This window comes from Pan paniscus, chromosome 5 (genome assembly GCF_029289425.2).
Source record: "Pan paniscus chromosome 5, NHGRI_mPanPan1-v2.0_pri, whole genome shotgun sequence".
Taxonomy (NCBI): Eukaryota; Metazoa; Chordata; class Mammalia; order Primates; family Hominidae; genus Pan; species Pan paniscus.
In genome coordinates, this window is record NC_073254.2 from 57,575,451 (window position 1) to 57,590,010 (window position 14,560).

General features: G+C 51.4%; 1 protein-coding gene across 3 annotated transcripts in view; it reads left to right on the plus strand.

Annotated features, from left to right (window-relative positions):
* The first annotated feature begins 434 nt into the window (after nt 1-434).
* The window catches only part of PTK7 (protein tyrosine kinase 7 (inactive)), an 85,807-nt gene continuing 71,681 nt past the window's right edge, over nt 435-14,560 (plus strand). For 2 of the 3 annotated variants that reach the window (XM_003833267.5, XM_055113624.3), the window contains exon 1: nt 435-726. In XM_003833267.5, the coding sequence (XP_003833315.4) occupies nt 648-726 (79 nt within the window). In that variant the 5' untranslated portion in view covers nt 435-647. Of the gene's footprint in view, nt 727-946; nt 1,146-14,560 lie in introns of those variants that run through there. The other variant, XM_034962115.4, reaches the window with a different exon arrangement.

Below are 14,560 nucleotides of genomic sequence, written 5' to 3' on the forward strand. Positions count from 1 at the left end.
TGCACACTTCAGCCCCTCTCCGGGCTACACAGCATCTTCAGGTTACTTGGGGACATTAAGGACACCCTGCTGTTCTGGGTCTGCCGTTAAGATTTTGGGTTGCTGAAGAGTTGGCGGGGCCCGCCTCTTCCCCTGCCCCCACCTGGAGAATTCTGGGGGAACTGTTGGCCAGAGCCTCCAGGTATGCCCAGAATGGACCATTCTCCCCAGGGTCCACGGAATCGCACAAGTCACTTAGGTTCTCCCGGATCCCTGCAGAGTCGGTGGTGGGTACAGCAAATACTCAGGTCCCCTGCACTTCCCTGAGCCTTGCTCTCTCTATTCTCCATCCCTCTCCAGACCCCTCCCCCTACTGAGCTCCTCCCCGCCTCGGCGAGGAGGGGGCGCCGAGGGGGCGGGGCGCCGTGCGGGGGCCGGAGGGGAGGGGGCGTCGTGGGGCGGGGCTTGGCGGCGGCGGCGGCGGCGCGCGAGGACTCGGAGGTACTGGGCGCGCGCGGCTCCGGCTCGGGACGCCTCGGGGTCGGGCTCCGGCTGCGGCTGCTGCTGCGGCGCCCGCGCTCCGGTGCGCTCCGCCTCCTGTGCCCGCCGCGGAGCGCAGTCTGCGCGCCCGCCGTGCGCCCTCAGCTCCTTTTCCTGAGCCCGCCGCGATGGGAGCTGCGCGGGGATCCCCGGCCAGACCCCGCCGGTTGCCTCTGCTCAGCGTCCTGCTGCTGCCGCTGCTGGGCGGTGAGTACCCGAGAGTTGGGGGCACAGAGCTTGGGAAGCGCGGGAGTCCCGTGGGCAAAAGGCTGCACCCGGGGCGGTGGGTTTGGGCGGCTGGAACGGCCCTGGAGTGGTGGAGAGGCTCGCTGGGGGTGCAGGCTTGCGGCGGAAGGGCGCAAGGAGCCCGGGGGTCGGGAGGCTGGCGAAGCCTCCAGGGACGCGGTCAGGGTACCCCTCCCACTCGCGCCGCGGGGACGCATTTCCAGCCTCCCGGAGTTTTTCTGGTCTGAGCCGAGAGTTTGCTCGAGAACTGCCGAGAGTTGCTGGCTCTCGGGCCCAGATGGGGAGTTTCTTGTCGGGGGAGAAAAGACCATCCGCACCCACCGTGGGGAGCGCGATGGAGAAAAAGGAATTCCCCACCCCACCCGGCAGGGTCGGCCCAGGTAAGAGTTGCTGGTTTGGGGCCCGATGCCGGACAGACCTGCGGCGCGCAAAGCGCGGAGCTTTGTTACCTACGCCGACCCGACGCTCCCGGCTTCCCTCCTCCGAGTTCCTGGGCAAAGCTGAGACCCCAGATGGCCCTGCGGGTGAGGGCGGAAGAAGGGAAGAGTTAGGGGCCGCCCCCATCCATGGCCTCTAGCTACTGGTCTGGAACCCTGCGCCCACTCCGTGCCAGGGCCGAATCCGGGGATCCGAGGGTCCCAGGCTGTCGCGGTGACTAATGTGTGAAGGCCGCTGCCAAAATCGGGCATGGCCTGGCTGCAAAGGTGCGGACGGGGTTTGTTCTGCTCCTTCCTGGATTTCCATCCTGGTTGTCCTCACAGAGGAAAGGAAGTATTTCTAAGGGAAGAAAGGCAAAAAGAGCTCATTCTGGCTTTTCTTGGGGGGGGGGGGCTTAGCATTTTAACGAGGGTGTGGCCCTCATCACCAGGGCAGACAGCACCGCCCCCCCAACTCCCGCAGCTTTTATTTCCTGGCTTGGTCACACCTAAGAGTCATCACTGAGGTGTTGAAGTGCCTTACAGGAAAGCACCAAGCCACCCGCACATCCCAAATAGCCCGAACTGGAAATAAAGCCCCCGACCCTCCACAACACTCCTTGGTGGTCCTCGAAGCAGCTTTCTCTTGGGGAGCTCTGTCGAGGAGACCTGTCCTAGGTGATCACCTTCCATCTCCTTTGAAGGTGGCAATGGGAAGGGCATGGGTAAGGAATTGCCTTTCTAATATCTTTCTGGCCTGCCAGCTGTGGAGGGGTTTTGGTGCTGGTGGAATCAACATCTCCCCTGCCCCCAGTTGTAAAAGGAGAGGTAAATGTAACCCAGGAAAGAGACCAATCTCCAGGGATTTGGAGGAGGTGTTTCTGGAGTTGCCCCATTTTTCTTGTGATGTGTGTGGTGGTTATTGCTCGTGGCAGAATCCACATCTGCTCCCAGAGGAAGTATGGAAGTTTTTTTGCACAGCCAGGATGGGGGCCCAGCCATCTGGGCGAGCAGCCCAAGCTCACAGGACCCCTGGCTGTCCTGGTTGGGTTTTGGTGTGTGGGTCTGCCCAATGAGGCTGCCTTCACTGCTGCTGTTCAGGGTACTAGAGTCAAGGGGAGTTTCTGGTGAAGATGGGGCTCTTGCTCAACAAATGCTAAATTCCTAAATTCCTTCCATGAGAAGATGACTCTGATATTAATTGACTTAATCTGGTGACTGGTTGGTGTTTAGTGTGTGTGTGCGCGTGTGTGTGGGGGATCCTGTTGGGGGAAGTTAGGGCAGGCTGAGGGCTTAGGACAGGAGGTCTGTAGTCTCCTCAGGGGGGATGTCTTGTGCTCAATAAAGGAACATTTTAATGAGAGCCTTAAATCAATTCCACCAAATGTGCCTTGTTGTGGAACCTGTCCATGTGCTGTAAACAATTTCAGTGGAGGCCGAGGCGCCTGCTGGCTTCTAGTGAAATCCTGGGACTCAACCCACCCCCAGACGCATGACTTCAGGGGGCAACGGTTTTTTAATAGATCACAGTAGATTTTTCCATCTCATTGTTTAACTGTGTAATTAACTGGAGTTGTAGTGAGATCCCACTGTTAATAAGGCTGGAGTAAGGAACCTAGGCTGGCTAGGTTTGTGGATTAGACCATTTTAAAGTCTGGGTAATTATGCCATAAATGGCTGAGTTACTTTCCAAACTTTGAGATGCTGTTGTAATAAATATGGTGGAGGAGGAGGAGGCTTGATGTTTGAAACTATGGATTCTTAACCCCAACCTCTTGTACAGTCAGCTGTGGTCACTTCTCATTCCGATTCCCATCCCCCTCCCTGGTTTCTTTCCTCCGGGCTCTTGTTTCTTTGGGGAAATTGAGTCGTCATGTTCTGGGATAGGCTGTCTGCAGATTCCTCAAGGCTCTGCAGCCTGTAATTCAGGCCTAGGAGTTGCTTTTATTAGTGATGGCTTTTCTCAGCTGTTGGGAAGTATGGTGGCAGGGCAAGGGTGCTCTTCTTGTCACTTGTCAAATGATATACTCAAACTCCTGGTGTTCAGAGCAGCATTGAGTGGTGGACAGAGCTCAAGCAATGGAGATAAAGTATGGTCCTTCCTTGGCATCTGCAGGGAATTGGAATAGGACTCCCTGAGAATAACAAAATCCAAGGGTGCGGCCGGGCGCGGTGGCTCACGCCTGTAATCCCAGCACTTTGGGAGACCGAGGCGGGCGGATCACGAGGTCAGGAGATTGAGACCATCCTGGCTAACACGGTGAAACCCTGTCTCTACTAAAAATACAAAAAATTAGCCAGGCGTGGTGGTGGGTGCCCGTAGTCCCAGCTACTCGGGAGGCTGAGACAGGAGAATGGCCTGAACCCGGGAGGTGGAGCTTGCAGTGATCGTGCCACTGCACTCCAGCTTGGGTGACAGAGCGAGACTCTGTCTCAAAAAAAAAAAAAAAATTCCAAGGGTGCTCAAGTCTCTTATATAAAATGGTGTCGTATTTACATATAACGTACACACAACTTCCCTGTATACTTTTGTTTTGTTTTGTTATGAGACAGGGTCTCCTCTATCACCCAGGCTAGAGTGCAGTGGCACAATCCTGGCTCACTGAAGCCTCAAATTCCTGGGCTCAAGCAGTCTTCCTGCCTCAGTGCTCTAAAGTATGAGGATTACAGGCATGATCCACTATGCCCAGCTTCTCCTGTATGCTTTAAATCATCTCTAAGGGCCAGGTTTACACCTGTTATCCCACCACTTTGGGAGGCAGAGGGAGGAGGATCGCTTGAGCCCAGGGGCTCAAGACCAGCCTTGGCAACACAATGAGACCTCCACCTGTACAAAAAAAAAAAAAATTTCCAGGCATGGTGGCACGTGCCTGTGGTCCCAGCTGCCCAGGAGACTGAGGTGGGAGTATTGCCTGAGCCCAGCAGGTTGAGGCTACAGTGAGCCATGGTTGTGTCACTGCACTTCGGTCTGGGTGACAGAGTTCAAAAAAAAAAAAAAAAAAAAAGGGCGGGATGCAGTGGCTCACGCCTGTAATTCCAGCACTTTGGGAGGCCGAGGTGGGCGGATCATGAGGTTAGGAGAGCGAGACCATCCTGGCTAACATGGTGAAACCCCATCTCTACTAAAAATACAAAAAATTAACCGGGCGTGGTGGCAGGTGCCTGTAGTCCCAGCTACTTGGGAGGCTGAGGCAGGAGAATGGCGTGAACCCGGGAGGCAGAGCTTGCAGTGAGCCGAGATTGCACTACTGCACTCCAGCCTGGGTGTCAGAGCGAGACTCTGTCTCAAAAAAAAAAAAAATCTGTAAATTACTTGTAATACCTATTACAATGGAAATGCTATGTAAATAACTGTTGTATTCTTTAATTTGTATTCTTTTTTATTGTTGTATTGTTTTTAATTTTTATCTTCCCCCAGTGTTTTTGATCCTCTGTTGAGGGATGTGGAGCCCAGGGATAAGGAGTATATCTGGCAAAGCAGCAACTCAGACTCATTGGCAGGCCCTGTGGCCCTGGATGAACCTCTTAGCTTCTCAGCCTCTTCTATAAAGGGACATCCTAGAGTTGTGCTGAGGATTAAGTATAATGAAGTAGGCCGGGTGCAGTGGCTCACATCTGTAATCCCAGCACTTTGGGAGGCCAAGGCAGGCGGATCACCTGAGGTCAGGAGTTCAAGACCAGCCTGGACAACATGGTGAAGCCCCGTCTCTACTAAAAATACAAAAATTAGCTGGGTGTGGTGGCACACACCTCTAATCCCATCTACTCAGGAGGCTGAGGCAGGAGAATCACTTGAACCCGGGAGGCGGAGGTTGCAGTGAGCTGAGATCTCGCCGCTGCACTCCAGCCTGGGCAACGGAGCGAGACTCCGTCTCAGAAAAAAAAAAAAAAATACACACACACACAGCCCTTTCTTGGTCTTCCCTCTGTGGTGTGCTTCAAAGATTCCTTCAGCTTTACAGTCATTCCCAACAATAGACATTTTACCTACTGGGACCCTCCATTCAAGTCCAGCTGGAATATTTGCCATCTCCTAACACATATCTGGTTTTCTCCCACCTTTCTTTCCTTCGGGCCAGTCCCCGGTTGTACATTGCCTTCTCCTGTCTCTCTGTTGCCCAGCCCCACCGCCTCTTCTTCCCTGAAGCTGTCCTGTCTCTCCTGCCAGAAGGTAGACACTGTAGAACTTCTGGACTGTCATTCTTGCGACACCATCCATATTTTTGCCCCTATTGGGTTTTGTTTTAATTTACTGAAGGGCTCCCCCATGGAGTTTAGTACAGTACTTATTTATAATGGGTTCTTATGTAGGTGGTTTTTTTGTTTGTTGTTTGTTTGTTTTTGTTTTTTTTGAAATGGAGTCTGCCTGTGTCTCCCAGGCTGGAGGCATTGGCACGATCTTGGTTCACTGCAACCTCTACCTCCCGGGTTCAAGTGATTCTCCTACCTCAGCCTCCTGAGTACCTGGGTTTACAGGCGTGTGCCACTGCACCCAGCTAATTTTTGTATTTTTAATAGAGACGGGGTTTCCCCATGTTGGCCAGGCTGGTCTCGAACTCCTGACCTCAGGTGATCTGCCCACTTCAGCCTCCCAAAGTGCTGGGATTACAGGCGTGAGCCACTGCACCCAGCTGATATAACAGGTCCTCATGTAGGTTTATTTAAAAAGTGAATGAACCATTTGGGTGCAGGGCAGAATGATCAAGGGTGGAGTTAAATATCCCCTTGCGTCCTAGGCATGGGGAGTCTTTTGCACCCTCCCCAGCTTCTTTGGGTTGGGGTTGCCTGTTCCTCCTTGCACCTGCTCTACGGTGACCAAATTAAGGATCAGACCTTCCTTCCCTGATCCTGGGCTGGCTGGTTTTGGTGGTGGTTTTTCTCAGTTTTGATGTGGTGGGTCTTCTAGCTTTCTCCAAGTTCTGTGCGTGGGTAAGCACCGCTACATATGAAGCTGACTGCAACTTAAAAACTGGTGCTAAAGTTGCTTTCTCAGAGAACTGGGTAGGGGCCTAGAGTATCTATAACTGTGCTACTTGAAGAAAGACCCAGGGCCACGTGGCATCAGCATTCCTGGGAGCATGAATCAGAATCGCAATCTGCAATTTATTTATTTATTCTTTTTGAGATGGAGTCTCACTCTGTCGCCCAGGCTGAAGTGCAGTGGCACGATCTTGGCTCACTGCAACCTCCACTTCCTGGGTTCAAGCGATTCTCCTGCCTCAGCCTCCTGAGCAGCTGGGATTACAGGCGCGCACCACCACGCCAGGCTAATTTTTTTATATTTTTAGTAGAGACAGGGTTTCACCATGTTGGTCAGGCTGGTCTCGAACTCCTGACCTCATGATCCGCCCACCTCAGCCTCCCAAAGTGCTGGGATTACAGGCGTGAGCCACCGTGCCCTGCCGCAATCTGCATTTTAACAAGATGCTCAGGTGACTCTGTACCCCAGAGTTCCAGAAGTCCTGGCCTAGGCATCCTTCTTTATACAGAATCTCAAGGCACAGAGCTTTCCTGTTGCAACAGTATAAATTGGGAGCTGAGATGCTGCACAGTATTTGAAGATTTGCTTTAAATAACTCACTTTATGTGAACACTCCTTGGGGTGATGTGTACGCTTTAAAATTACCTCCTTTGGGTTTAAATTGAATTAGATTTTGTCAAGAAATTTCTCCATTAAATGTGTGACTCTCGGAAGTCTGCAATATTCAGCCTGATGTTTAGCTCCTCTCAGAACCTCAGCTTTTCCTAGAGGAGAATACGGCTGATTTTATAACGAAAGCCAGTGGAGAAACTGGATTTGTTAGGCAGAAATTTGGTCGACAGACAACTTTTCAGGAATACATTTGGCTCATAAAGGGAGGCATGTCTCAGCTGGGCTTTGACAGCTGTAGTGTTGTTAGTCTTTGGAGCATTTCATATTCTGGAGTGAGGGGGTTTGTGTGAGTCTGTGTTTAAGCCAATGCAGCTTCTGTGAGACTCGTCTGGGACAGAGGTTGGCCGGTTCAGACTCTAATATTGGAGCCAAGAGCAGTTTGGGGCCAAGGATTCAGTCTTTGGTGTTTTCCTGATGGAAGAAAGGGTCATTAAATAGGGTTGGGTGTCCTTGGCCTGTGTCCCTCAACCTCCTGCTCTCCCTAACCTCAGTAGATGCCTCTCTGCTGCTGTGCCCGGGCACTACCCCTGGCCAGAGCCACGTGGTGGGGTTACAGTCTTGGGGCCCACAGTTGCTGGCACTGGCCCTCACCTTGCCCTGGAGCTGCCGCCTGCCCTTCTCCTGATTCCTGCTCTGGCCCCCATCTGCCTGGTCCTTCTTCTGAGGGTGTGAAAGTCCTGCCATTGTAGCTGGTTAGAGTCCTATGTTGGAATTCTCTTGAGTTCACTGCTGAGCCCCCTGGCGCTTTGGTGGAGCTGGCCTGAGAGATGCCACAGCTAATCAGCGGTTTGAGGAAGCCCTCTGTAGTATGTCACTTTTTCCATCCTCTTTTCTTCTCTGCATTTAGGCCGTTTCCCTCCCAATAATGTTACACAAACAGCAGTGGGGCAGGGAGGAAGCTTGGTTCGAAGGGCTGACACACACACAGGCGCCTTTCCCCTCTCGCAACTTGGTTTTACATTGCTAAACTCTCATCTGCTGTGTGCATTAACTGGGGTATGTGTTGAGTGAACGCTCAGGTGACTAGAACGTCATCCACCAGGTGTCCTGCAGATCCCAAGCCCCTGTTAGAAGTGTAAGCCTTGATAAGCGGGATATGCACTCACAGGTTTAGGTGTGTATGTAATTTCTGAAGACAAAGCCCCGAGTCGCGGGGTAGGGATTGTAAGTTACATATTAGGAAGGTGTAGATATGTGTTTCTCAAATTAGAGTGGAGAGTATAGGGCAGGTCACCAAAGTATTGATGAAAAGTTTAGTTTCCTGGGCCTTACTGCAGACCTGCCCATCAGAATTATTGAGGGAGAGGCCAGAAAATGCATTTTATTTATTTGTTAGATTATGTTGCTGTTTTTGAATAGCTGATCCAGTTACATAGGCCAGATTTCAAAAGGAAACTGCATTTTAATTTTTATTTATTTATTTTTGAGACAGGTTCTCAGTCTGTCACCCAGGTTGGAGTACAGTGGTGCAATCACAGCTCACTGCAGCCTTGTCCTGTTGGGCTCAAGTGATTCTCCCGCCTCTGCCTCCCAAGTAGCTGGGACCACAGGTGCATGCCACCATACCTGGCTAGTTTTTTAAATTTATTTTTTATCTTTAATAGAGACGAGGTCTTGCTGTGTTGCCCAGGCTGGTGTTGAACTCCTGGGCTCAAGCTATCCTTCTGCCTCTGCTTGCCAAAGTGTTGGGATTACAGGCGTAAGCCATCACGCCCAGCCTGGAAACTGCATTTATAAAGAGCTTCCTGGAGATTCTTACCTACGCTTAAGTGTGAGAACCACTGGGTAGCCATAAGGAGAATTTATCAGTCTGAAGCGGAGGTGTGGTGTTGAGAAAAAGGGTGATATTAATAGTGGGGGGCTTAGGAGGGAGTTCATTCAAAGTGCTTCAGTGTCTTCTATGGGTGAAGCTGTCTGAGGAGGCATGGAATGCAGGAAGAAGACAAGATGGAGAAACGTGAATCAGATGAAGTATGAAAGACACCATTTGGTAAAGTGCTAAGTAGAATAGAAGAACATTCTAGAATGTGTGGGATGGTAAGTCTGAGATGTAGGAGCAAATAGGGGGTGGGAGGGCTTCAGAGAGGAGAGAAGACCCTACATTGCTGAATAGATGTAGTCAGTGACGGCCTCAGAATGATGAATAGATGTAGTCAGTGACGGCCTCAGAATGATGTAAAGTCATCGGACCAGGATTCTGAAAACCTGGGTGGTATTGTTCTAATATCACATGGCAGCCACAAGTGATGAAGTAATAGAAGAGACATCTATAGACCTGTGACACCAGTTTTTCTGTATTCTGGTCCTGGCTCAATTGCTGCATACCCACATGACCCTGAGCTGGTTAGTTAACCTTTCTGAGCCTCAGTTTCCTCGTGAGCACAATGCAAGTGATGCTGTTGCCTGCCTTGCTGGCCCCTGTGAAGTTGTGATATAATGCTCTTCAACTGTGGAAATGGGTGACCCCTGGGAAGCAGCCCCTCTGGCTAGCCCTGATGGTTCTTCCCAGAGACTGTCCTGGCTAGCCGTTTCCTTTTGAGGGGTCAGCCTTTCTTTTTTGAGATGGAGTTTCTCTCTGTTGCCCAGGCTGGAGTGCAGTAGTGCGATCTCCACTCACTACAACCTCCACCTCCCGGGTTCGCGCCATTCTCCTCCCTCAGCCTCCCGAGTAGCTGGGATTATAGGTGCCCGCCACCACGCCCGGCTAATTTTTGTATTTTCAGTAGAGACGGAGTTTCATCATATTGGTCAGGCTGGTCTTGAACTTCTGACCTCGTGATCCACCTGCCTCAGCCTCCCAAAGTGCTGGGATTACAGGCATAAGCCACTGTGCCTGGCCAGAGGTGTCAGCCTTTATTTCCAGCCTTCTGACCCTAGAATGGTTTGCCAAAGGCTCAACAAAGTCCCTCTTGACTAGCAGCCTTAGAAATGGTTTTCTCATTTGGGCTGGGTGCGGTGGCTCACGCCTGTAATCCCAGCACTTTGGGAGGCTGAGGCATGTGGATCACCTGAGGTCGGGAGTTCGAGACCAGCCTGACCAAAATGCAGAAACCCCATCTCTAGTAAAAATATCAAATTAGCCAGGCGTAGTGGCGCATGCCCGTAATCCCAGCTACTCAGGAGGCTGAGGCAGGAGAATCGCTTGAACCCGGCAGGCCGAGGTTGTGGTGAGCTGAGATCGCGCCACTGCACTCCAGCCTGGGCAACAAGAGCGAAACTCTGTCTCAAAAAAAAAAAAAAAAATACATGGCTTCCTCATTCAAAAGCACAAGTTTTCTAAATGGGTCTCAGTATTCCAACAGCAGCCCAGAAATGTGGGAGCCACACACAGCCACATTTTCCTGGTGGGAATTCTCCCTCTCTCTTTGTCTCAATAGCAGATTCTCCCAAGGGGTGGGTTGGTGCTGGTTCAGGGCCACTGTCTCTCCTGGCATGCTGAGGTTCTCAGGGAGTGGGTAGTGAACTGTGCTTCAGGCAGCCTAGGCAGACTTTTATGATACCCAAGGGAGGGGTTTTTATAATCACTGGATGACTGTGGGGGTTTCCCCAGTCAGCGACTCTGTTAATTTGTGGGAACTTCTGTCTGTGCTGTGGGGAGGTTCCTGAGATTCTGTGTGGCCAAGGGCAGTGGGCTCTCCCTGGGGGTGGTTATGGGGGCCCGCATGGGCACTATCATGTACAACCTCCCCTCCAGGAGACACTCTGGCTTTTTTTTTTTTTTTTTTGTCTCCTCCTTGGGGTGGTGGCGGGGCAATGAGGGGAACGCTTGTCTGCTTTGGGACTGCTGAGGTGTCCCAGCAGCTAGCTCGTATGGTACCTTTGTGCACATTACAAATAAGTACTCCCAGTCGTGGGCGCAGTGGCTCACTCCTGTAATCCCAGCACTTGGGAGGCAGAGGCAAGTGGATCACTTGAGCTCAGGAGTTTGAGACCAGCCTAGGCAACAAGATGAAACCCTGTCTTTACAAAAAATACAAAAAAACTAGCTGGGTGTGGTGGTGCACGCCTGTAGTCTCAGCTACTCAAAGGCTGAGGCAGGAGGATTGCTTGAGCCTGGGAGGTCAGAGCTGAAGTGGGTGAGCTGTGATGTGATTGCACCACTGCACTCCAGCCTGGGCAACTGAGCGAGACCCTATCTCAAAAAAACAAAAAAACAACAACAAAAAAACCCTTCCTCCAGGTAGATGCAGTCCTGCACCAGGGTTTAGGCAGTATTTCAGTGTTGACTCTTTGGTCAGACATCTTGAGCAGTGCACAACCTGTACAGTCAAAGGTGGCTGTTCCATTGGCATGAAGGCCTTGCAGCTGTGGCTCTTTGTTTCCCAGCTGATGAGCCAAGATGATTTTGATGCCTCTGTTCTAAAGTCATGTTTCAAGTGAGCCCTCTTCACTACTGTTCTGCCTCCTATGGTGGTGGGATGGGGCAATCCTGCCTGTAACATACAATAGGAGAAGCCGGTGAGGGTGGAGCCCCATTACTGTACCCACCCCACATTGTATATCTGTGGCTGCTGAAGTCTTGACCTGTTTCTGGGCCCCTTCCCTGTGAGAGGATTTTGCTGTCTTGCAGATACAGGCTCCTAGCCTTATGTGATAATTGGTGTGGAAGGCTGGCTGAATCCTTGGGAAGAGTGGGCCGCAGAGTTTATTTCACGTTTTATTTAGGAGCTTTCAGTTTTCCTTTCTCTTGTTTCCTCTCTCCCTGGGGACCTAGGGTCTCCAGGTAAAGTGTGTGGGCATTCCTGATTTAGAGGAATTCCTGCAAGAGAAGTGGCAGGACCTCAGTCCCAAAGGCAGGTCTTGGGTCTTGCTGAGCTCCAGCGCTGGGTATCCTGGTGATGTTCATACCTCTTGAGCCTGAGGAGGCACCAGGAGGAGCACTAGGGTCAGTGTTGAAAGACATGGACTCTCCTTCCACATTTGCCTAAAACTGCCTGTGTGACCATGGGCAGGTCCCATCCTCTTCTCCAGGCTTCAACTTCAGAACAGAAGACCTTGGAGGGCCCTTGCTGAGGCTCACTCAGTGTGGCATCTCCAGCCTTGTTTCTGCCACACCTTACAGGCTCTCCTTACCCTGGGTTTAGGGAGAGCACTTTAATCTAAGGGCTGCTTTTTATTCTGGAGTCTCTAGTGCGTGGGCACAGATGTGTTTAGACTTGACCAACTGGTGATGTGGGTATTAGAGTATAATTTTCTGGGTGCAAAGGGTGCTGTAAAGATTTAGGAGGGAGAATATTTGACAGGGAAAGAAACTGAGGCACAAAAGTACGATCTGCCTAGCACTACAGAGCTGGTGAGGAATAGGGCTGAAGCCAGTGTGGTGGTTCACACCTGTAATCCTAGCACTTTGGGAGGCCAAGGCGGGAGGATTGCTTGAGCCCAGGAATTTGAGACTAGCCTGGGGAACATAGCGAGACCCCATCTCTACGGAATAGAAAATAAAAGAAAAATTAGACAGCAGTGGTGGCACGTGCCTGTGATCCCAGCTACTTGGGAGGCTGAGGTGGGAGGATCACTTGAACCTGGGAGGTCAAGGCTACAGTGAGCCAAGATTGCACCACTGCACTCCAGCCTGGGCAGCAGCGAGAGACCTTGTCTCAAAAAAACAAAGGTAGAGAGCTGAGACCAGAGTGCCAGTCCCTCCTGTGCCTTCACTTAGAGTCCTTGTATGTCCAGGTGTTACTGTGCTATGATATGCTGCACACATGGCCAATTGCCATGGCTCATACCTGTAATCCCAGCACTTTGGGAGGCCGAGGCGGGTGGATCATGAGGTCAGGAGTTCAAGACCAGCCTGACCAACATGGTGAAACCCCGTCTCCACTAAAAACACAAAATAAGCCAGCTGTGGTGGTGCATGCCTGTAATCCCAGCTACTCGGGAGGCTGAGGCAGGAGAATGGCTTGAGCCTGGGAGGCAGAGGTTGCAGTGAGCTGAGATCGTGCTACTGCATTCCAACCTGGGTGAGAGTGAGATGCCATCTCAAAATAAATAAATAAATAAATAAATAAATAAATAAATAAAAAGAGTTATGGTGAAACTATATGTAATCTAAAAGGCTAGAACACTGTGCCTAAATCCCGATGGCTTGAGCTTTTCTCATGAACCCATGAGTCCTTAGCCTCCTCCTCCTCATGCTGCTGGAAGGTCACAGGCAGTTGCAGGCCCTGGCTTGTAGGTGCATTCCAGACTATTGCTTCCTGCTGGGAGATGTACGCTGAGCAGTGCTGTGGTGGAGACCACGTAGGAGGTAATAGAGTCATCCCCATAGTGGTTAATAGAGTTAGCCACCTCATACTACTTTTGTGTAGGTAGATGTGCCCACGCTTGGTGCTCCAGGCCCTGCCTCATAGTAGGGGCCTAATGATGTAGATTTCCCTTTAATTTCTGACTTTGGAGTCAAGTCTTTTAACCCTCAGGAGTGTTCAGGTGAGGTTGGATCATGACCTTGACATTCCGGGTGATGCCACTTTTCTTGTGCCAGGTGTATCTCTCTTTGGCTGGACTGTTGACCACTCTTGGTGATTCCACTGAGTTTGTTCTTCTGCTTCGGAGGTTCTCAAACTCCAGTGTGGGAACCTATGTTCTGTCACGGAAGGATGCAAAGGGACAACTCTGGTGATCTGATTCCATTGTAGCTCATCTGTTTACAAAGCTGGGCTGTTTCCCACCTAGAAGAAGAGGGAGAAGGCTCTGTCAGGCCAACAGTCTTAGAGAGTGCTAGGATGGCATTTGAGATCCAAACCTAATTTCCAGCCACCTGAAAAACAAAACAAATCACAAAGAAAACATTGTGTTACAGCCTCAGGGGGGAGAAAAAAAGGAAATGCTGTCGATCTCTTATAGTTCCAGCACAAAGAACAAAGCATTCTATCAGTTTAGTTCCTTTAGCAGATTAAACCAGTTGTTAAACTGACCAATTAAAAAAATGCCCAGCTACGCAGCAGCTTTTCTGCCCATGATCTGAGCTCCTCCTTTACCCCAGGGATCCAGGCCTCTTGCCGGAGGAGTACTGAGCGGGGGGGCGGGGGGGGGGTGGGTGGGGGGGGAGCGGGGCTAGGCTGGGTCCTGGAACAGCCCTGGAGACCTGTAGGAAGGTCTCTCTCTCTCCTATCCCCCCTCCCCTTTAGCAAAACTTCTTAGAACAAAAGGCTGTTATTTAGTAAACACCTGCACCCTGTTTTGATGGAGTGTCCTGAGCTGTGCCATGGACTGGGAAAAACAGGGTGGGGACCTTGTCCTTTGTTACTGCCTATGTAAGAGGCTGGGGTGCTCTCAGGGGTTGTACAGCCTCCTGTGTCTTTCCTTACCCTCTTTACCTTTGCCTGAAGGGCCTTTGAACATGGCTTGAGAGATCCTGCGGAAGCCACCAAGCCAGCTTGCTCTGTCTCCAGACAGCAATTTTAGGCGAGTCTCCACTTGGGCCTTTGCAAGAGACTTCCTTTTCCAGGCACTGCACAGCTGCCGCTGGTGACCCAGAAAGGGGTAGGAGAGCGTGGGCTCAGCCTAGCCTTGGTGCGGGTGGCACCCCTCTCTGCCCCTTCCCACTCTGCCTGGATCAAAGGAGCCTCCTCAGGGAGCAGGAAAATACCTCTCCCAATAGCCCCACCAGTGAGTAAACAGCCAGGGCCTCTTGCAGCTTTTGAAGCTGGTGCTTCAGGCCTGGAGGAATGCAGAACATTTCATTTTAGGGGTGGACTTAGGTTTCCACTGCTGTCGGTATTTG